The sequence below is a fragment of the Manacus candei genome, unplaced genomic scaffold (genome assembly GCF_025592945.1).
Source record: "Manacus candei isolate 608988 ecotype Guabito, Panama unplaced genomic scaffold, ASM2559294v1 h1tg000047l, whole genome shotgun sequence".
Classification (NCBI taxonomy): domain Eukaryota; kingdom Metazoa; phylum Chordata; class Aves; order Passeriformes; family Pipridae; genus Manacus; species Manacus candei.
In genome coordinates this window covers 7226586-7247887 of record NW_026138095.1, presented here as the reverse complement: position 1 = coordinate 7247887, position 21302 = coordinate 7226586, and the positions used below count along the sequence as shown (strand labels likewise).

Here is a 21302-nt window from a genome sequence, read left to right as displayed (position 1 = left end):
ATGAAAGCTGATGGTAAAGCACAAGTGTTTAACTTCTTTTCCTGCTGCTTTTTTTTTCTCGGTAACCAGCTCTGTCTGGGCAGTCTTTTTGGGAAGAAGGCCACACGCCCTTTCCCAGTACTGTCCCTGGCACGTGCACTCACTGCATCAGTTCTCAGCCCAGCCTTGTCCAACACGTTTGGCTGTCACAAGGATTTCCCACCCTGCAACTTTTGCATGAGGTTTTTAATCCCCTCCATCCTTTGGGGCTGAAGACACCTGCTTTCTGCAGGGCCTCTGTTTGTGCTCACAGGGCATGACAGATCCCAAATACACATGTTGCCTCCACCAATCCTCCCCATCACCCCCATTCCCTGCTGGGCTTTGACATCTCAGGACTATTTCTGTCCACTTGCTCCCAATTCCTTACTCATAAACAACAGCAGAGACTGGGTGTGACACCTTTCTTTTGCCCCCATCCCATCTGTTCCACGAGGTCCCTGTCACCGGGGGGGTGCTGGGAAGCTGCTCTCGAAGGAGCCCTGTGTGCATTTCCGCTTGCAAAAATGGCCACGGCGAGATAAGGTCTGTGGTTTCCTTTGAGCAAGAGAGTGAGTGGGAGAGGCAGCAGCGTCAGGCAGAGTTGCAGCCACTCCCCTGCCGTGCTCAGCCTCCCCTGGAGATGGATCCTACTGGCCAGACCCCCGCGGGGACCCTCCCCAGGGACGAGAGCCCCGAGGTAGGTGGCCTTGACCCCAGGGAGCTGGGGAGCGTGTTTGGGGTGCAATGGCCCCAGGAGGGGATCTGCACCCTGGGGTGCAGAGCTGGATGCTCAGGCTGTAAAAGGGGAATGAGAGAAAAGGGATGGAGTCCATGTCCCGGATGTGATGCTTTGCAAGGGCGACCGAGGAAGGGGGGAACCAAACCCGTGTAAATGTGGACCCAAGGGTGTGTGCAGGGTTGGCTACAGCTCTGTGCTGGCACTGAGGGTCCCCTCTTAGCTCAGCTACAGCTTCCCAGCACCTCACAGCCCCTCTGGGCTCCCTCCTGCCAGCAGCTTCCCCAAAGCCCTGCCCTGGGCCAAGCCAACCAACTTCCTCTGCAGCGGACAGAGAGATGGTGTCTGTTCTCACCAGTGCTGCTGGGAGCATGAGGGCCTGATCCCTTGTGCTGGATTCCTGGGATGACCCACCCCTCCTCAGGACTTGTCCTTCCTCCCAAATGCCCCCATCTCCACAGCCAGGCTGGCCTCCTGCACCACTGACACTGCTGCAGCTACTGGGGTGGGGTGATGCTGGTGGCCGTATCTGGACCTGGATTTAAGCAACACTCCTGGATTTGAGCTGGGCTCTTGGCATGGGGATTAGCAGCAGCAAACACATCCTGGTGGCTCAGCTCAGCTTTAGCTTAGCCAGTCCCATGCACAGATGGGCAAACACGGAGCAGATCCCGCAGACGCTGTGCCCGATGGCAGAAGGGAGCAGCAGGGACCTGCCCCCAAATCAGCAGCAATTCCTCCCCCTGCCTTACTCCTCATGCTACCCTGCTCCTGGGCAAGGAGCAGATGCTTGTGGCTTGCTGATAAGTGACAGCAGCAGAGGAATGAAGTCCTTTTTCTCCCCCCTCTGCACTCATGACCTTGCTATGGGGCAGCACTGCCCATGGTGATGCTGAAGGATTCGGGATGGGGCCGTACCCCCCATGCCATGGTGAAGGCAGAACAGTGCCAGCAGCATTGAAAGGTGGATGGTCCCTGGTCAGGGGCAGGCAAGAGCAGGCTGGGATCCTCCTGCATGCAATGGGTCCCCCTTTTCCAGGGGCCTTTCCCAGGAACCACCACAGCCCCCAGCACCCACCAGCAGGTGAAAGAAGGTATGAGGAGGCAGATGGGAGAGAAGTAGTTCAAGGGTTAAATTTGTCGAGGATGGAAGAGTTGAATTTAGTCCAGATGGCTGGGGGATTATGCCAGCCCTAGATTTGCCATAAGCAAATGTTAATGTTTCCAGCTTGGGGTTGGGTTTTTTCTATCAGGGGTATCCTAAGGTCACTTTGGGGCCTGGGCTGACCCACAGGTAGGGCTCGTGCATCCATTTATGCAGCCCTGCCAGCCCTGGCTGAGTGGGCACAGGAACTTTGCTTGACACAGAAAGGCCCAAATGCATTTCAAAAATTTCCATTATATTTTCTGGCGTCACCCCCTTGTACTCCCAGAGGCTCCAGCTCTGGGATCCATAACAGATGACACAGCAGCACTGGCCCCCTTCCTTAGGTGGCATCACCCAGCTCATGGCAGTGGCAAAGTCACCGTCCCCTGGCCAGGCTCTGCAGCAGGAATGAGTTTCTGGGCTGTGGTGGTGTCTGAATCCAGGTTGTGGTGAGAGAAGCAGATGCAGGACAAGCTCAGCCTTGGGGAGGGAAGAGGGGTGAGGATGGGCTGAGAGCTGGTTTTCTAGGGAAAAGGTGGTTGGCAGAAGTGGTTTGATCTCCCTGCTGGACCCACACAGAGCTGGGATGAGTGGGAGGTGACATTTTAGGTGGGGAATGGCAGGGGCTGCGTTGGGCAGCAGGACCCACCTGGCCAGTCCTGGGGTGAGTGCCATGGGAGTCAGGCAGTGCCTCATCACATGGCTCATTTAATTCTCATTTGGAAAGGCAGTGCTATTGCTGGTCATCCTTCAAGTGGGGAATGGAGCAATGCATCAAATCCCGAAGTTTTTTTGGAATCTCCTTGCCCAGCCTGCAGCTCCTCGCTGTCCTTTGGCCACCTGCCCTCTCCCTCAGCTGCTTTGCTTTCCAGCCTGACCCTGCTGGAGCAAGCAGCTCTGTGGGGTGAGAGGAGGGTAGCTGGCCTTTAAAACCACCTGAGGGTCACCCCAAATGGCTGTTGCCATCCTTGCTGCCCCCTCCTCAATTAACAGGGATTGGGGGTGACATCCTACTGCTGCCCTGCTGGGGGGTGATAGACAAAGTGGTCCCTTGGCTGAGGGTGCCTGTGAGGTGTCACAGCACCCTTTGGGGCATCCCACCCTTATGGACAGTGTATGACCCCACCCCATCCTGGCTGCCCTGCCCTGTCCGACCACAATTTCCTCCCCAAACCACGTTGTACCACAAGACCTTACGGGAAACTCTCTCCTCTTTTCTCTCTAGATGGATCTGTCCCACCGGTTCTCCAAGGCAGAGGTATGAGCCAGGCCCCACCACGGTCTCCCTTGGTGGCACTGGAGGGGGGGGCAGTGCTGCTGGGGCTTGGGGACATGGCTCAGCTCCTGGAGTTCCTCCTCAGGGACAGGCAGTGGTGGGTGAGCAGGGCTTGATTCAGGGGGGTGGCAGGGACCAGTGGGAGCTTCGGGAAGTGTGAGGGGGACACCCCACTGATCCTGGGGGACACATGGAGCAAGTCCCCACTAGCCTGGCCCCACGTGAGGTGTCAGCACTGTCCCCCCACAGCTGGACCGGCTCTATGAGGAGGTTCTTTACACCATCCGGCACCGCCTGGGCAAGCCCGAGCCCCACCAGGTTGCAGATTCCCAGGAGCTCTACTCCTACGTGCAAAAGGTGGGTCCCCTCCTGATGGGGTCCCCCAAACCTGTCCCCTGACCTGTCCATCCTCCCAGCTGAAGGGGATGGTGGGGGTCACTCAGAGGGAGTTTTTAACGAGCATCTTAAAAGATGTAGCAGCAGGATCCAGCTGGAGGGCTGGGACAGCCTGTGTCTGGGAAATGTTAGCCCTAGGGAGAAATGTTTATCTTAGGCCTGGGATGGTGGGAAGAAGGCTCTCCCTTAAGAGCTTTCAGCTGGTCCCCAGCCCTCCTGCTGGGCTCTTTGCTCCTCTCCTCTCCCCTCGAGCTGCAGCTGGCTCCCAGGGAGTGGAGGGAAGCCCCTGGCTGCTCTCCAGCCGTGTTAAGAGGGCAGCATCCATTACCAGCCCTGATATCCACACAGGCTTTCGGCATGGATGCGAAGGAGCACAGTGTCATCATGCAGCAGGTCATGGAACTGGAGGTATGGCCTCTCCCCAGTATGCTGCTGGGGGGAATACTGGGGTGGTGTTGGGGGGCTGCAGTGCCTCCTGGCCCCTGTGTTCGGGATTTGGGGTGCCCTGGGGTTGTCACTGCCTGGGTAGAAGTTGATGGTGTGGTTCTGCTCGAGCCCCATCCTTCCTCGCAGGGTTGGTGACCCCACACATCAATAGTTATTTTTTCATTCTTCCAGAGCCCAATTTATTGCCTGAAAGCAACTGTGAAGGAAGCCAAGGGGATTTTGGGCAAAGATGTCAGTGGTAAGTGGGTGTCACGTGGGAAAAGGGGCAGCTGCTGCTCCCGACTGGGACTTGCACAGCTCTACCCTCACAGGCTTCAGCGACCCATACTGCCTGCTGGGCATCGAGGCCAAGAGCCAGGAGCCAGCCCACCCTGACCACAGGAAGAGGATGAAGGCTGTGGTCAAAGACCTCATCCCTGAAGACCAGATCCATCGCACACAAGTCATAAGCCAGACCCTCAGCCCGGTGTGGGACGAGACGTTTATCCTGTAATCCAACACCCCTTGGCTTTGCTGTTGGGGGGCTGGATGGGGTGGCCAGGGCTCTTGGGGGTGGATGAGGGGCTTCACCACTTTCATGTCACTCAAGTAACAGCATCCTGCCGGTGTCTTGCAGGGAATTTGAAGATGTGGAGACAGCCAGCTTCCACCTGGACATGTGGTGAGTGGCAGCATCCCCGGCCAGTGACCCCAAGAGTCTGCCCTGAGGGATTCCTGCCTCCTAGGAGGGTCCCTGAGGTGGTCCTCCAACCTACACCCTTTAAAAAGCCCCAGAAACCAGCTGGGAACCCCTCTTCCCAACACTTTCTGCTGCAGCAGTGCTCATGCAGGATGTGACCTGCACGAGCAGAGAGAGCCCAGGTGGGGCCAATCCTGACCCCAGGTTCTATTTATGGAAAGAAACCACATACTTGCAGATTTTGGCTGCCTTTAGGGGTGGCATCTGTCCTGACACTTCCCCCCTTCTGTACCTTCCCTCCTCTGCCATCACTTCTCCCTGAATTTCCCCCTTTCCCCTGGCAGGGACTCGGACGTGGTGGAGTCGATGCGGCACAAGCTGGGGGAGCTGACGGACCTCCACGGCCTCAAACGGTTGGTGCTGGTGAGGCCCCAAGGCTGCTGGGGGAAGGGGGCTTGGAAAATGCTTGTTTGTCTGCTGGATTTTAAAAATCACCTTTGGAAGGAGGGAGGGAGGGAGGGAGGGCAGCAGGTCTGTGCCACCCTTCATTCCCTTCAGCCGTGGCTGGGTCACAGCTGCAGGACACCTTCTGACCCCCTCCTTCGTCTGTGCCTTCCAGGATCTTTAAAGATGCCCGCAAAGACAAAGGGCAGGATGATTTCCTGGGAAATGTGGTCCTTCGCCTAAAGGTGAGTGCCAGGGTGCACCATCCTCTTCTCCAGGCACCAGTTAAACCTCTAGGGGTCCAGGCAGGATCCCAGCACTGTGATAGCACCCAGCACAACCAGGATCCTGGCTCAGAGCCACAGACTCATGCCAGGTCATTCGCTGTGGTGGCAGGTGCCACAGTCACTACAACACACTCAGTACATCCTGTATTTTTAATCAAATGAATGCAGATCAGGATTCCCTGGTCCCTGAGTGGGATCCTTCCCCCAGGAAGGCTGCTTGAAGCTCATCCTTGTCTCTGTGCCTCCAGGACCTGCACTGCTGGAATGACCAGTGGTACCAGCTGGAGCCACGGACCGAGACGTATCCCAACCGGGGAGACTGTCACCTGCAGTTCCTACTGACCCACAAGAAGGTGGGAGAGGGTGGGGAAAGGCTTCCCTTCTCAATACCTTGGCAGGTTAGGAAGTTGGGGCTTATCTTGGGGTCAGAGATCCCTGCCCCAGGACCAGAGGTGCCAGCACCAGGGTTTGCATGTGCTGGGCCCTTCCCTGAGCTCTGTGCCAGCGTGGGGACCCTGCTCCTGGTGCACCTGCACCCCTTGGCTCTCCAGCTCCGTGCTTTTTGACTCCTATGTCCCCACTCTGACTGTGTCCCTGCATATTGAGGCAGGTGATGGTTATTTCTGCCTTGTCTCTTCTCAGAGGGCCACCACGAGCAGCCGGACACAGCCGAGCTACACCGTCCATCGCCACCTCCTGCAGCAGCTGGTGTCCTATGAGATCCTTCAGCACCAGGTACTGGTGCTGTACCAGTGCCAGTAGAAGCCCTCCAGCAGCTGGGCTGGGTGAGGGCTTCCTTTGGAGCCCATTACCCCTGACACATCGTGCAGTGTGACGAGAACGAGGGTCAGGATGATCCCTGCCCGTGCCTGGCATCCTTACAGGACACACACTCCTCCCATGGTCCTGCAAATACACCCCACCTGCCCCCCTCCCTGCTCATCCTGTGTTGCTCCAGGACATATCACCTCTTTTCCATCCTCACAGGCCGGGAGCATCTCCTGGGATGGGGAGCTGAGCAGCCACGCCAGCACCGTGCTGTACCTGCACGCCACACAGAAGGATCTCTCTGACTTCCACCAGGTCATGGCGTAAGTACTCCACACTCAGGGAGTCTCCTGGGGGGGTTAAGGGCCCCAATGCCTTCCCTGGAACTGTCTGACCGCAGCTGGTGTCCCCCATGAGCTCAGTGTGGTGGGTATTGCCCCCTGCACCCAGGAGACCTGGGTCCTGCCCCTGTGACTGTGGGTGGGGGAGCCCCACGCTGACCCCTGCGTGCCCCCAGACTCTGGGGGCTCATCCCAGCCCTCCCTCCTCCCCAGGAAGTGGCTGGCATACAGCAAACTCTACCAGAGCCTCGAGTTCAACAGCAACTGCCTCCTGCACCAGATCACCAGCATCGAGTACCAGTGGGCACAGGAGCGCCTCAGGCCAGAGCAGGTGAGGGGGCTCTGGCACAGCTGGTGGGCAGAGATCAGGGAAAGGTGCCTCATGCATCCAACCCTGAGCCTCTCCTCCCAGCTCCCAGGGCTATTTCACTCCCGGTGTTCCAGGAAGGGCACAGGGATGCTGGGGCAGCTGGAGGACATTTCCCGGTGGTTTGTTCCCCTCCTCTCCATGGAGAAGCTCTTCCCCTTTGTGCAAGCTTCCCCTCCTCCCTCCCTGCCATCCAGTCACAACACCCTGTAAAACTTATACATATGACCCAGTTCCTACTTTTCCCTGCCTGTTTTCCCAGAGCATCCCTGCGCCCTGCTGAGACCCTGAATTGTTTATGCATAGCAATAAGATTTAAGAACAAAGCTCAGTTCAGCCCCTCCAGGGAGAAGCTAATCGAAGCATCAAGGGGTTTCCCATCCCTGGAGCCGGCTGGAAAGGAATGGGAACCACCAGCTCCCTCCGCGGTGGTGCCGTGGTCCTGCAGGCATCTGCCTGTCACTGAGGGGGACGTTTCTTTTCTTCTCCCCAGAAAGCAGAGCTGGCCGAGTCCTTCCAGTCCTTGCTGACCTACGGGGTCTCCCTCATCCGGAGGTACCGCATCATTTTCCCCCTCTCTGTCCCGAGGTCCAAGGAGAGGCTCCAGTCCCTGCTCCGGTGAGTCAGGCACCGGTGCCAGCTGAGTGTGGGGTTGTAGGACTTTGCCACTGTGATGGACAAGCCCATGAGCTTGAGCAAAAACCTTTGTGAGCCCTTTCTGACTCCTTCTAGGCTGCTGTAACACTTGTCCTGTCCTGTCCCTCATCCTGTGCTCCCTGTGGGGGATGTTGTTGGGAGGGGAAGGTCTGTTTGGGTAGGGTCTCCGGGGAGAGAGGTGGTTGTTTCTGGTGGCTGGTGCTGGGTTTCACTTGAGGTTCTCTCTTTGCAGGGTCCTGGTCCAGATGTGCAAAACAAAAGCTTTCCGTGAGTTGTGCACGCTCAGCCCTGACCTGCCCCAGATGATCTTCACGGCACTGAAGGTACCAGGGGTCTCACCCACCCCAGACCCAGTGAGATGGGACCCTCTGGGTCTCCCTTCCCTTATGTCCCCTGCCCAATGCCCACACCTCAGCAAATCCACATGGGCCACCACGGTGGGGGAAATACCCACCCCTCTTCAAACTGGTGGTCCCAGCCTGTGGTTCCCACCACATGGAGCTGGGTCCTGACCCCACCCAGGGGACAGGGAGAGTGAAGGGAGTGACAGAGCTGTCTTTGCTCCTCCTGCTTCCTTGACACTCCATCAGGACTCCTCTCTTGCAGTCAGGTACAACAGAATGGTTTCACATGCAGAAGGAGCACCTCAAGCCCATAGTGAAGGTCAGTTCCCATCTCTGCCTCCCTGACATGGTAAAGTCACCTCAAAACGTCCGAGCATCCAAAACAAGCTGTTCCTTCCTTTGCAGAGCATGGAGGAGAATGGAAAAGCCTTGTCCAGACTCCTTCTGGAGGTGATAGAAGATCTCCAGCAGTGCCACAAAATCTGGAATAAATTCTTCATTAAGTAGGTTCCAAGTGACAGGGTACTTTGATGCCTCATTCCTTGGCCCTTGGGCCCCACAGGTAGCATCTGTGGTCCCACCTCTACCCTTCAGACCTGTATTGTCCTTGCCCTCAGGACAAGGGCGTGGTCTGGGAGGGTTTTCTGGGCTGGGTTTGCTGGGCTGGGTTTGCTGGGCTGGGGCTGGCAGGCTCCTGATGCCCCATTTCTCTCTTGCAGCACCTTCAAGTTGAATATCTTCTCCATTGCCTACCTGGAGCTGGAGAGCCTGGTGAGCAAGCCTGGGTTGCTCTGCACTCATGGGACTAAGGTCTAAAGGCAGTCCAATATTTTGGCCACTCTTCAGGCAGTAACAGATTGTAGCGAGACAGGGAAAATCCCCATCTCTCTGTGCATGCCCATAAGTGCCCTATGGTCTGCTTACTTCACCCAGTGAATCTCCTGAAATGCCACCAAAAAGGAAGAGGAATCCCCTGAGCTGACCCTCACCCTGTGAGTCCAGAAGGAGCATTCCCAGCTGGACCCTCACTGACAGTTCCCTCTCCCCAGGTTGCGGAACATGTCCGGGAGCAACTGCACGAGGTCGACAGCAGCATGTCCAAGCCCACAGCTGAGAGCCTTTTCCAGCTCTATATGAACCTGCAGGAGCTCTATCGGATGAAGGACTTCCTCCCGAGGAGGTATCCAACCCGGAGAGAGGAGAGAGGCCAAAGGGAGGGATCGAGCAGTTGAGAGGAACCCCAAATCCTTCCCATTCACCTACATCACCAGTTAGACACCAGGCAGACCAGGCTGTTGGTGTCTGGTGTTGATGGGAGCATCACCAGAGGGGTTTCAGGCTCATCTCTGGGTGGGTTGATGGAGACCTCAACTTCCAGACAAGGGGAGGTTTCTCTTTATCACAGTTGCTGCAGTGCTGCCTCCACCTCGGGGTAGTTGCTTGTGTGTGAGGGGTGATGTGAGAGCAGGAGGGGTGATGTGAGAGCAGGAGGGGTGACAGCCCCATGCCATTGCTGTGCAGTTGGAGAAGCTGGTGCCTTCATCCACAGGGATGGACCTCTGGCTCTGAGCAATTTCCACCAGTGGTTCAAGGAAGCTGTGCCCCAGTGGCTACAAAAGGCCTACAACACTGCGCTGGAGAGGGCTCAGAGAGCTGTCCAGATGGACCAGGTAATGTGGGGAAGAAAAGATCTCCCTCTTCCCTGTGGGGACACTCCAGCTTTCCTCCACTCCTTGCCCCTGTGCCTGGCTCACAGCACTGAGACCACCATGTAGGTGTCTCTCGCAGCCCAGCAGCAGGTTCCTCACCCAAATGCATAACAAAGGATGTGGTTTCCTGGACCAGCTGATCCCACCCTGGCCCCACACTGTGTCCCTGTGCCCCTTCCCTCGCTGCTCTCTGGCAGCCCATGTGAGCTGAGGAGCCTTCATTTGGGCCATGCCATGAGCATCCCCTTTGCTTCCAACCTCTAGGAAGAGGGAAGGGAAGGCAGCCATGGGCCCACAGGCTTCTCTCTCCTCTTCACTGGGGTCCAGCAACCCTGGGTTGGAGTATGGGAAGCAGGGAGCTGCTCCACCCATCTTCATGCCCTCCTCTCCAAAGTGGCTGTGTGATGACATAGGGATATATGAGGCTGATGATGGGCCAGAGTGCCACAAAGCAAAGGAGCAGCTCTGCTCTCTGGGCTCACATCTTTCTGTACAAAAGTTGCATTTGCTTTCTCTGCCCCTCAGCTGAAGCCCTTTGGGGAGCACAACAAGCACAGCACCTCCACTGTTGACCTGTCCACCTGCTACGCCCAGATCGTGAAGACCTGGCAGCAGCTCAACTGGCCGGACCCTGAGGAAGCCTTCATGATCATGGTGAAGCTCGTGGAGGTTTGTACACCTGGGCATCAGCACCCAGAGTTTCCTCTCCTGCTCTTGGAGATGTGTGTCCATGGACAGGGCTCCTGTCCCACCCCTGACCCCGTGGTGGTCCCGGTGCTGCCTGGTTCAATCCCGTTGGCTTCTTCTCTGTCCTGCAGGATATGTGCAAAATCTCCCTGATGTACTGCCGGCTCATCAAGGAGAGGGCTGAGGCTCTGTCCCTGAGTGAGCAGAACGAGGGCGAAGCAGCCAACAGGGTTGGTATGGGGGCACTGCTCTGGGACAGGCAGGATTTGGCTGTGGTTTCTGGGCAAAGGGGGAGACGAGCCGCTGACAACCCAGCTGATATCTCCAGTTTGGGATTCATGGGGATCAGTGGGCCCCCAATGGCCATAGTCCTGGAAAATCAGGAGGGAAATGGTGTGAATAGGGAGAGAGGAATGGAGATGAGGACATGGATAAGGGTGGGGATGGGAATGAACATGGGGACAGTAGCAGAGATGGGACTGGGAATGAGGAAGGGGATGAAGATGGGGTAGTGCTGGGGATGGGGATAAGGATGGGGATGGAGATGGGGATGGAGATGGGGATGGAGATGGGGATGGAGATGGGGATGGAGATGGGGATGGAGATGGGGATGGAGATGGGGATGTGTCTGGGGATGAGGGATGCACCAGGGGTTGTGGGACACCCTGAAGGAGACCCACCTCCCCCAGCTCTGCATCGTGGTGAACAACATCAAGCAGCTGCGGGTGCTGATCCTGAGGCTCCCGACGCAGCTGGACTGGGCGCAGCTGGAGCAGCGCACGGGGGCCGTCATCGACCGGCAGCAGATCCAGCACACGCTGCACCACCAGCTCGACAGCACCGTGTCCTGCCTGGACCACGAGGTCCGGGACGTGGTGCAGGCCCTGGCCACCAAGGTGACCACCAGCCACTGACCCCCCCTGGCCCTCGCCTGGCCCAGAGCAGCTTCACCCAAGGCGTCCTGGAGCCCATAATGCTCCTGGGATGGAGACAACGTGGACCTGGGTGTGGGGAGGCTGGTGCAGAGGGCGAAGTCTTACGTGCCTTCCTGTGTTTCTCCCTGGCAGCTGGAAAAGGGCATTGCCAGACATATCCAGGAGCTCTCATCTTCCAATAATACCAAGGAGCCTGAGGATGTAAGTACCTGATTCAGCCCCTTCTGGACCATCTTTTTCAGGGCCATCCATAATGCTTTGCTTGATCCTGTGTTAGCAGCAGGACCAGACCAGGCACAGCCTACCCATATCCTGTGGGAAGGAGCCCCTCTGGGATCCTCCTCTGCTGGATACGACCCCTTGTGCCCTCCCCAACACCCCTCTCCTCTCTCTGCAGTCCATCATCCCACTCATGAAGTTCCTGGAGTCGGAACTGCAGTATCTCAACGAGCATCTGGTCCAGGAGAACTTCAAAAGGTGACCAGGGCACTGGGGATGGCAGAGGCCACCAGTGTCACTGTCCCTCAGGCAGGAGTGTCACCCTAGCTCCGTGGGGCACAGGGACATCCTGCTTCGGGCTGCTCAGCCCAGCAGGATGAGTCACTTCCCTCTGGGGCTTTGCAAAGCCCCTGAGCTGAGGACCATCCCTTCAACCCACCTGCTGGACCTTGCTCACAGCCTTCCTCCCTCGCCCCTGCAGCCTCCTCACTCTCCTCTGGCACCACACCCTGTCCGTGCTCTCGGCAGCAGCAGCACCGCAGGTCCCCTCAGCCCAGCACTACAAGAGGCTGTACTGTGCCCTGAAGGTACCCAGGGAGAAGGGGGGGTCCCTGGCAGGGATGGGGTTTGGTTGGTGGCTGACAGGATCCTTCTCCCCAGAGCCTGGAGCTGTGCTTCTACGGCGAGGGCTGCGGGCTGCCGCTGGAGATCCTGCACACTGCAGCCTTCCTGGTACGGAGGGCTAGGGATGGGGGGCTCCAATAAGAGTTCCCTTGGGAGGAAGGAACACCAGGCTGTGGACCTGTCCGTGTGCTTGACCATCACCTCTCACACTCCCCACAGTCGCTGGAGACCCACCTGGCCCTCTGCTCCGCCAGCAGCCGCAAGCTCATCCAGAAATACTTCAGCAACAGGATCAAGCAGCAGGTAGCAGTCTGGATGGTGCTCCCAGCCCCTTCCCACATCCCACCTTGCATTCATGAGGCTGCCCAGCACAGCCTGCCTGTGGAAACGTGGAATTTCCCCTCACTGTTTGGGCTGGTTTTGCCCCAGTGGTGGCAATTGAGCCAGAGGGGGCTCAATTGCATTCCAGAGGATTCCATCACCTCCTGGGTACCCGAAAATTTCTGCTCAGGCCCCATGGATGCCCTCCCTGGGTGTGCTGAAGGGCAGCACCCTTATTCTTGTACCCCACTGCTCAGCTGGACACGAGCTCGGAGAAGTTTGGGGCCGTGACGATCAAGGCTCTGTACCGCCCTTCGGAGCAGAAGCTCCGCGTGGAAGTGCTCAATGCTGCCAACCTCATCCCGCTGGACTCCAACGGTGGGTGTGGGTGGGCTGGGGGGGCCCCACCAAACCAGGACCCTCCTGTGGGTGGGCTGGGGAGCCCCACTGCCCCGGGGACCCCCTGTCCGCAGTCCCCTGGGTGGGAGAGATACCGGCAGTGCTTGGAGTAACTCTCTTGATTTGCTTTTGAATCCAAGGAGTGGATTTGGGGAAGAGGGAGGGTTATTGTGCTGATCCGGGGTGGTCTGGGGTGTGGCAGGCAGGACCAGGCAGGACACTGTGCCCACACCCCACTGCCTTCACCTTGAGGCACAAGGCAGCAGCCAGGGCAGGTGGCTTTTCTTCGTTGTGCAACCCAGTTGCAGACAAAAAAAATGATGCCAGGGTGACGAGGGACATTCTCCCGGGCTGGCTGTCGTTCCGGGAGCTCTCCAGGAGAGGTCACTCCTCCTGCAGCCACCTGTGGCCGATGGACGTGTGGGTAGGGTTAGGGATGTTCCTGCGTCTTCCCAGGAGCATGGGCTGGGCTGGGGGTTGTGGTGAGGGTGCCCTGACCCCCCTTCCCCTACCCCCAGCCACCCCAGTGTGTCCAAGTCACCCCATCCGTGTTCATGCCCCTGTGCCGGGGCAGAGGGATTGTGGGCAGGGCTGATGTTTGCACCCCACCAGGCTCCAGCGACCCCTTTGTCCAGCTCACCCTGGAGCCCCGGCACGAGTTCCCCGAGGTGGTGGCCCGGACCACCCAGTGCAAGAGGAACGAGCTGCACCCCCTCTTCGACGAAGCCTTTGACTTGTACGTAGGGGCTGACACCCACCGGCCCCCCCCAGTCCCTGCAGCCCCTCAGGCTTCAGTCGAGCCCCTGCCATGAGGCTGCTGCTCCAGGAACTGGAGGATTCACCCTCCAGTGTGGGGATTTCACCCCCTGCACCCCAGTGGGGGCTCAGCCAGGGGGTCCCATGGTGGGAGCTGGGCTGGGGGTGACCCCCAGCTGTTGGGGGGTGCAAGGCTGGGCTGGGGCCCTGTGCTTTGAGGTGCTGGGAGCAGTGCAGGGGCGGGTGGCTTCCCAGGGAGCACGGAAGGTTGCGTTTCGGGATGGAGGGGATGGGATGTGATGAGCACCAGCATCCCGTTCCCTTGCAGCTTGATCCCCCCGGAGAAGTGCCGGCAGGAGGGGGCCTGTCTGCTGCTGACCGTGTTCGACTACGACACGCTGGGGTCCAATGACCTGGAGGGCGAAGCCTTCTTCCCCCTCTGCCACCTGCCCGGCCTCAATGATGATGAGGACGAGGCTGACATGGGACGGGTGCCCCAGACCCGCCTCCCCCTCACTCACCCCAAACCCACTGGTGAGTCAGTGGTGCCCTGCCAAGCCACTGCTGGCCCTGTGGCATGAGGAGGGGGCTGTGGTGAGCATCTCCCACCATCATTCCCCTCTTCTCTGGCAGGGGACGAGATCCTCCAGCTGCTGGAGTCCAGGAAAGGGGACAAAGAGGCTCAGGCCTTTGTTAAGCTCCGTAAGCAACGAGCCAAGCAGTCCAAGGAGACACAGTCCAAGGAGGCGGAGTGAGGGAGGCAGAAGAAGAGGGTCCTGAAATGAGAGGTCTGGCCAGTGGATCCCAGGAGATTTGTGGTGCTGGAGCAAGAGCCATCCGCAGGGATTAGGGGACCTCTGTGCTCCCTATCACCTCCCAGCACCCATCTCACCCCCACCTTCGGGAAGCAACACTCCCGTGAGCCTGGGGAGGGTGGGCACATGGATTTCAGGGGATTTCTTCACCTGCCTGGACTGGGAACACTACACGAGGGATGTGAAAGACTGTGACTGTCCCTGCCTGTTCCTCAGGAGCTTGTCACTGCCTGTGCCACATCTCCTGGCCCGGTCCCCAACCCTCCTGCCTGCAACAGGCATCAGGGCAATGCAAACACATCCAAGTTGATTCAAAGTGCAACCATGTCCAAAGCTGCCTTCATTTTATTTTTTTTTTTTACTGTTTTAAATCTTTTTTCCCCCTCTTTTTCTTGTGGATAAGCCTCTTATTTTAAATGAAAAGCCACAAAGCTGATGCGTGGGTTGAGTCTGTGCAGTGGCCCTGTGCCGGGGGCAGCTGTGGCAGCAGCACGGCAGGGTGGGACAAGGCATTTGGGATGTGGTGGGAGCTGCTGAAATGTGTATAGCTCTTGTGTCTGGTTTGTTTTTGCTTTTTTTTTTTTATTTTACCACCAATTGTATCCACCTGCTGGAGCTGAGGGAGCCTGGGCAGCAATAAAGAACATCGCAGTGCCGGCAGACAAACCAGGAGGCACTTGGGGCTGCTGGAGGCCAGACACAGGGGGCAGGTCCCCAGTGTCACCTCCAACCTCTGCCAGGGATCTGGGTCCCTCTGGAAGTGCTGGGAAGCTCTGCAGGGTGCCTCCATGTGGGATGGCCCAGTGTGACAGCAAATATGCCTGGCAGGACAGGTCATTGTAACTATTTGCTGGGTTTTTTTGGTGCTTGTTTTAGCTGCAATGAGTACTAATTACACACCTGGAGCTCCCTCTATCCCCACCCTGCAAGGGGGTGGCTGTGTTTGAGCTGCAGAGGGTCCCTGGGAGCTGCCCAGGGTATTAAAAGCATCACCCTCACGGGTGCCTGAGCAGCAGCTGCTCCCTCGGTGGGCAGAGCAGCCGCTGGGTCAGTTCAGGTCAAATCCTGGATGCGGGGGTGGGAAAAAAAAAAAGCTCCTTTGGTATCTGTGTGACAGACAGAGCCCACAGCAGGAGGGATTAAGGCTCCCAAGGAAGCCATTTGCTGGCTTAGATCACTCTTTTCAGTGCAGAGAAATAATATTCCAGAGGCAGGTCTGGGATTGTGGAGAATCTGTCCCGAGGGGGGTCATTTCAGCCGGGTTCAGCACCCCAAGCCTGAGCTCTGCAGCTCATTTGGAGTTGGCACCTGTTAACAACCAACCTCATGCTTTATTACAAGGCTTAACTCTACGAGGCTGTAGGTCTCATAGTATTTTTAGCTTTTTTTTTAGCTCTTTGTTTAAAAATCACTGTGCTCTAACTCGCCCTGGGCTGCCACCACCCAGGTGTGTCCCGGTGAGCAGGTGCCACGGGCTGACCTCTGTTTTGAGGTTGTTTGCACTGTATTATTCAAGGTGTTTCAGCTTAATTTTTTGCTCAGCTCCGGGCAGTTGGGTGGGTCTTCTCCCACCCCTGAAGAAATTGTATCTTTTTTACAGAGAAGGACTAATAAACCTTAATCAATCAGGGCGTCACTAACCCCATGGACCAGAGAACAGCACAAGCATGAGACAATATGGCTTGAAGCACAAAAAAACCAGCTCCTGCTAAATGCAAGACTGAGGAGAAGGAAGAAATCATCATCCTCATCCTGGTGAAGAACCTGACACAGACAGATTGCTGGAACACAAGAGGGAAGGGGACTGGCACTCACATTTACTGATTTTTATTGTGTTACTAATAGTCTCTAATATAAACTGGGTGATTCAGATTATTGTTGCGATTGGACTGATGGGAAGTGGTTGACACATCTTTGAAGCACTAATTAGACCCAAACTAAAAGGTAATTTTTGGATCCATGGCTAAGGCATGTTCTTTTTGGTGCCAACACACGAAACTCTTGTTTGTATCTGCTGCGCAGGCACAGAGGTACTGGCTCACCTCTGCCCAGCCTGGCTCTTCCAGGACAGAAATCCATGTCCAGTTCAAGAATCTGGGTGATAAAACCACTCTTTTTTTTTTGTGGTTTTGCCATTTCAGGGGTCTCTGACCAACCTACCTGCACCCCATCGACGTTCCCCCCTTTTCCACAGCACCTCGATGAGAACGGTGAAAGGTAACCCCCTGAAAAAGGGGCTCGATCCAGAAGGGAGCTCAGGGAGAAATTAACTCTTGGTTGTGTGAAAGGGAAAAGGCAAAACTGGCCATGGATCTGCTGTTCTGAGGGCTCCACAGCCCAGACTTCCCCACCCTCCCCAGATCCACCTGGGCAGGCACGCGCACACACACGCACACACCGCTTTGGTTTATAATTTTTTTTTTCTTAGCAAAAAAATAAAAATTTATTGTCCTCTAAAAAAAAAAAAAAAAGAAAAAAAAAATCCATCCTGCCCTTGGAAACTGTGACACAGATTGAGTTCTTTCCAGCCCCACATGCAAAATTCACTCTGCCAAGAAAAGAGTCTAAACCAGGTTTCCGACAGCCAAAACACATATTTACAGAGTACGAGAGAACGACAGCTGAAATCACAGTTCTATACATGGAATCAACAACACGTTTTACACCACTGATCACCATTCTGCCAACTTCTACACGGACTAGGGGCGCTTCTGCCCAGTGCCCTTCCTCCTGGGGAAAGCAGGGAAGGGACTGGGCAAGAATTGCCACCAGAAATACTGCAGTGTGTATTATTATTATTTTTTTTAAAACGTATACTGTATTTATTTTGTTTTAACATTGGAAGCTACGGAGTGGGGAAGCCCCAGAAATCTCTCCGATGCAGTCACTACTTTGCAGGAATATTTCACCTTTAAAATACTAGGTTTTACATCAGTAACATCTATTTTGCTGTTGGCCATCACTCCAAGGATTATTACAACTCTGGAGGAAAACACTGGTAATATTCTTCCTTCTCAGGTGGGGGAAAAGGAGGAAGAGAGGAGGTTTGGAGGCTGGTGGAACAGCAATGGATGACTGAGTCCATTCAGTGTTACGGGCTTCCTCCCAGGGTAAGGAATTCTCTTCATTGTCTCAGCTGCACAAGCCTTGCAAGTGGCTCAGGTTCAGCTTCAGAGATGTACAGAAAGTGTAAAACCCTTCAGCAGGGGATCAGCTGCACTGACCCCCCCAGGGGTGGGGACCTGCTTAAGGAAATGTGCTCCAGCTCCGAGACCTTTCCCAGGTCCCTCCTGTGTCACCGGATCTTTGCCACTGCTGGTACATGGCTACAGCATCTAAGGCTGGAGATGAGCTAAAAGTGCTCCTGTTAGCCCAAAATGATAAAATCCTTCAGCTCCTGGCTCTCATCTACAGCTCCAGCCTTGCTTTTTGCTCTCCATCTACCCAGCATAGTGTTGTCCTAAGCCAGCTGCTTCTAGACTGGTTTTCCATAATAATGTAAAAATTTATTGACCTTTAGGATACTGTGGTTTCACAACACAACCACAACTCCCTTCCCCCCAGCTCTTAATTCAGAAGTGCCTGACCTGCACCATTAGTCACAGAGGTTCAACACTTCTGAAGCTCCCAAAAACTGGGGGAGGAAAATGTCATTATCCAATAAGGAGTCTGTGTGAGGAGGCAGGACCCAGCCGTGGCCAGGGCTGGGCTGCTCCTCAGGGAGCCTCGTGGACCCAAACTTCGTTTTGAAGCCCCCTCAGTTCTGACGTGTTACTGTGTGTCCTGTAAAGGGAGTTCCTGCTTCAGAAGGAAGCCTGACAGTACGTGACAGGGGCTGCACTTATTAGCACCAGGTTTATTTCAGCTCTTTTCACACCATACAGAAGCTGATCACAGACTCTTAAGCCTTAACTGCAGTGCTGTGATTATGGTTTGTCCTTCCTGCCTAGGGCAGGCAGCAAAAACTGCTGGAGTGGGTCAGGAATGCTGCCCCTTCCCCCTGCTCTCACCTCATTTGGTTTGGAAATTGTCATAAAAGTGGCCCCCCAGAACATTCACAAAATATGCAAAGATGAAGTTCTCTTTTCCATCTGATGCTTAAGAAAATAAATTCACATTTCAGATATTCCTTTTTCTTTTTTTTTTTTTAAAGCAGCAAACAAATTAATAAAAACCTAAATTTAGGAAGTGTTGCTTCAAGAACCAGAGGAAAGTGAGAAACAGTCTATGTGCTTGTGCAAAGAGAGTGTTAAGAGGTTGGGGTGGGGGCAAGGGAAGGGTCGAGTGCTAATTCCTTCAGGCTGTTCTGCCATGAGTGCAGTGTGGCAATGGAAAGTCAAAATTTAAGGGCCACAAACAGGTGAAATTTTGAATTCTTTGGTCCTTCAGTATAAATTTTAAAACAGAGAAACTGTTTTACTCAAAAGGGAAAAACATATTTTCTCTGGCCTGGAATTTTCCTTGTACCCCCTCCCTGCCTAAGCAAATGCACCCCATGGAAAGTGGGGGCAAACAGCTCTTCCCCCTCAACCCCCCAGCCCTGCATCACCCCGTGACTGGAATTCCCAGGGACACAGCCCCGAGGTGCCACCAGGGGACAAATTCCAGCTGAAGGGACAAGTGAAGAGCCCCTGTGGGAATTGTTGCAGTCACAGGGCTGGTGCTGGACAGATCTGAAAACAGAGGGTTGGCCAAAGGCAGCATCACCCTGAGCAGCCCCCGGGGAGGCAGAGGAGCAGAAAAACCCCCACGCTCATAAAAAGTGTTACAAACCATAGCCAAAACGGGCTGATCAGCTCTGCTGCTTATAAATATTAAAGTCCTGATTCAAGAGTTTATTTCCTATGATTTAAGTTAGTTACAAAAAAAAACTTTTTAGTAAATTTTTTATCTTAATTGGGCTTTTTTCCTCCTCCCCCCCACTTTTAAATTTTTTTTTTTATTTTTTATTTTTCCTAAAAAAAAGAGAAATGTTCACGTATTTTAATAAAAGGTCTTTCCTTAAGATCAGACCAAGGCAGATGTGCTGCCCCATGGCACAGACATTCAAAGGCTATAACCAAACAACATAGCCACAATAGTCACTCAACAGTGTCTCTCCATTAAAAAAAATTTAAAAAAAAATGATGCTAGTTACAATAAAATACACATGGAAAAAAAAAAGCATTTTTACCAAAAAACCCAAAAACAAGTTAATGGGAAAACATAAAAAAGAACTACACAGAGCTGCACTTAAGAGATCATCTGGGAATGCATATTAACCCTTTCCATGGAGAGGAAAGGTGGAATTACGGAAGCAAACCTAATTATGTGTTTGTATTAAATATGAAGCTTTCTGAGAGGCTCTGGTAAAAATTCAGTTTTCCTACAATAGTGGGCTGCTGGAGGTTCCAGTGCTTTTCCAGGTCAGGGAGGGGCAGCACGGGAGCATCCCTGTGCAAAATAAAAATGTTTAGTCCAACTGAGTGGCCTTTTGGTTGAGATCCCAGCAGGTTACTGCAATCCACCTGATGTGAAAATCCAACGGACACACTGGTAAGGAAAAAAAAATCACAGGAAAGCTCAGCTGCTGGACAGGAAAAGGTGGTGGCATTTCCCTGTCCTGCTGGACTTTCTGTCACCACACACACCTCTAACACGAGGCTTTCTGGAGCCAGCAGTCCACAAACCAACCTTGAGCTGCTGACACAGGCAACATCAACTCTGTTTAACAAAACTCAGCCTACCTGGAACTGTTTCATGCACTTCAGCAGTGACTACAAATCAGGTCCCTGTGGCTAAAACAAAACTGATCTGGTCTGAAACAGTAAAAAAACCTCTAGACAGCCACCAGACAAAGGGGTGCCTGGAGAGAACTAACCTCTGCATCCAAATTTCCTTCATAAAGGGCTTTAGCTGACCCAAGGGCAATACTTTTAAGGCTGCTCAGACCTGGAACATGTTGGCTGTATCAGCAATGAACACCAGTCACTGAATTTTGGGGCTTGGCTTGCTCTAGGTCCAATAGAATTATTTTTTTTTTCCCTCTTTTCTTCTTTTCATACAAATATACAAAGAGCGTAAAAAAATTTAAAAAGTGAACTTTGCTGCTTAAATGACAGACAAAGTTCCTGCACATTCAGAGATGGGCAACGTGAGGCCCACCAGGCAGAGCTTCCATCAGGGAGGACGGCTTTAACCAAGCTGGGTCAGTGAAAGAGCAGGGGGACCGAAGGCATGAATGAGTCATTTCAATCCACCTCGATCCTCCCCGTGATCTCAACTCTTCCTCTGGAAAGCACATGGAAGCCCCTCTTGCCCACTCTAAGTCCTTCTGGAAATAGTCAAAAATTTGTTATCACCTAAATAGAAAAGAGGAGAAACACAGACTCTTTGCAAACGGCCCTTTGATCTGTATTAAAAACAGCTCTCAAAGTTCATCAAGAGTTAGAATTAGTGGGGCACGGGTGAGGGGCAGTTTAGATACGGGATGTAAAATATTAAAAAGTGCTCTGCAACTAATTTTTTGTTTCATGTGTGTATGTGCCTGCGTGTGCATATCCCTACACATGCACACACACGCACATACACACACATATATACATATATATATATACACATACATATATATGTACGTATGTATAAAGTTAAAAAGTTCTATACGATATGATTAGAACAAGTGTCCTTGGAAGGTCACGACTGGAGAGAGTGGGGCCTGTTGGGATGGCAGATGGGGCACTCGCCCCCCTCCTCGGCGCAGGTTTCACACAGCACTGCGTGTTGGCACGGTAACACCACCCGGTTCTCCTTCTGACACTTAAGGCATTTCACTGACTGCATCTGAAATACCGCCTGCAAGAGAGGGGGACAGGGCACAGCGTCAGCAAAGGGGGCTGCACGGTCCGGGGGACAGCAGGGAAGGACTTGCAGCTGCCCATCTCCTGAAGC

General features: G+C 54.5%; 2 protein-coding genes across 7 annotated transcripts in view; one reads left to right on the top strand and one right to left on the bottom strand.

Moving 5' to 3' along the window:
- Positions 1-661: 661 nt before the first annotated feature.
- Positions 662-15456, top strand: UNC13D (unc-13 homolog D). Its single transcript, XM_051797793.1, has 32 exons — positions 662-718; positions 3130-3162; positions 3430-3537; positions 3925-3984; positions 4195-4261; positions 4335-4512; positions 4640-4684; positions 5047-5115; positions 5322-5391; positions 5682-5786; positions 6076-6168; positions 6421-6524; positions 6756-6873; positions 7403-7527; positions 7799-7889; positions 8173-8229; positions 8316-8413; positions 8630-8681; positions 8960-9090; positions 9460-9580; positions 10145-10288; positions 10438-10536; positions 10996-11202; positions 11374-11442; positions 11639-11718; positions 11942-12047; positions 12121-12192; positions 12304-12387; positions 12663-12783; positions 13417-13540; positions 13889-14094; positions 14194-15456. The coding sequence occupies exons 1-32, from the start codon at positions 662-664 to the stop codon at positions 14313-14315; spliced, it is 3216 nt and encodes a 1071-aa protein (XP_051653753.1). The 3' UTR covers positions 14316-15456.
- A 1493-nt stretch (positions 15457-16949) lies between these two features.
- The window catches only part of UNK (unk zinc finger), a 46043-nt gene continuing 41690 nt past the window's right edge, over positions 16950-21302 (bottom strand). For all 6 annotated transcript variants that reach the window (XM_051797807.1, XM_051797802.1, XM_051797804.1 and 3 more), the window contains one exon: positions 16950-21206. In XM_051797807.1, the coding sequence (XP_051653767.1) occupies positions 21048-21206 (159 nt within the window). In that variant the 3' untranslated portion in view covers positions 16950-21047. The remainder of the gene's footprint in view (positions 21207-21302) is intronic.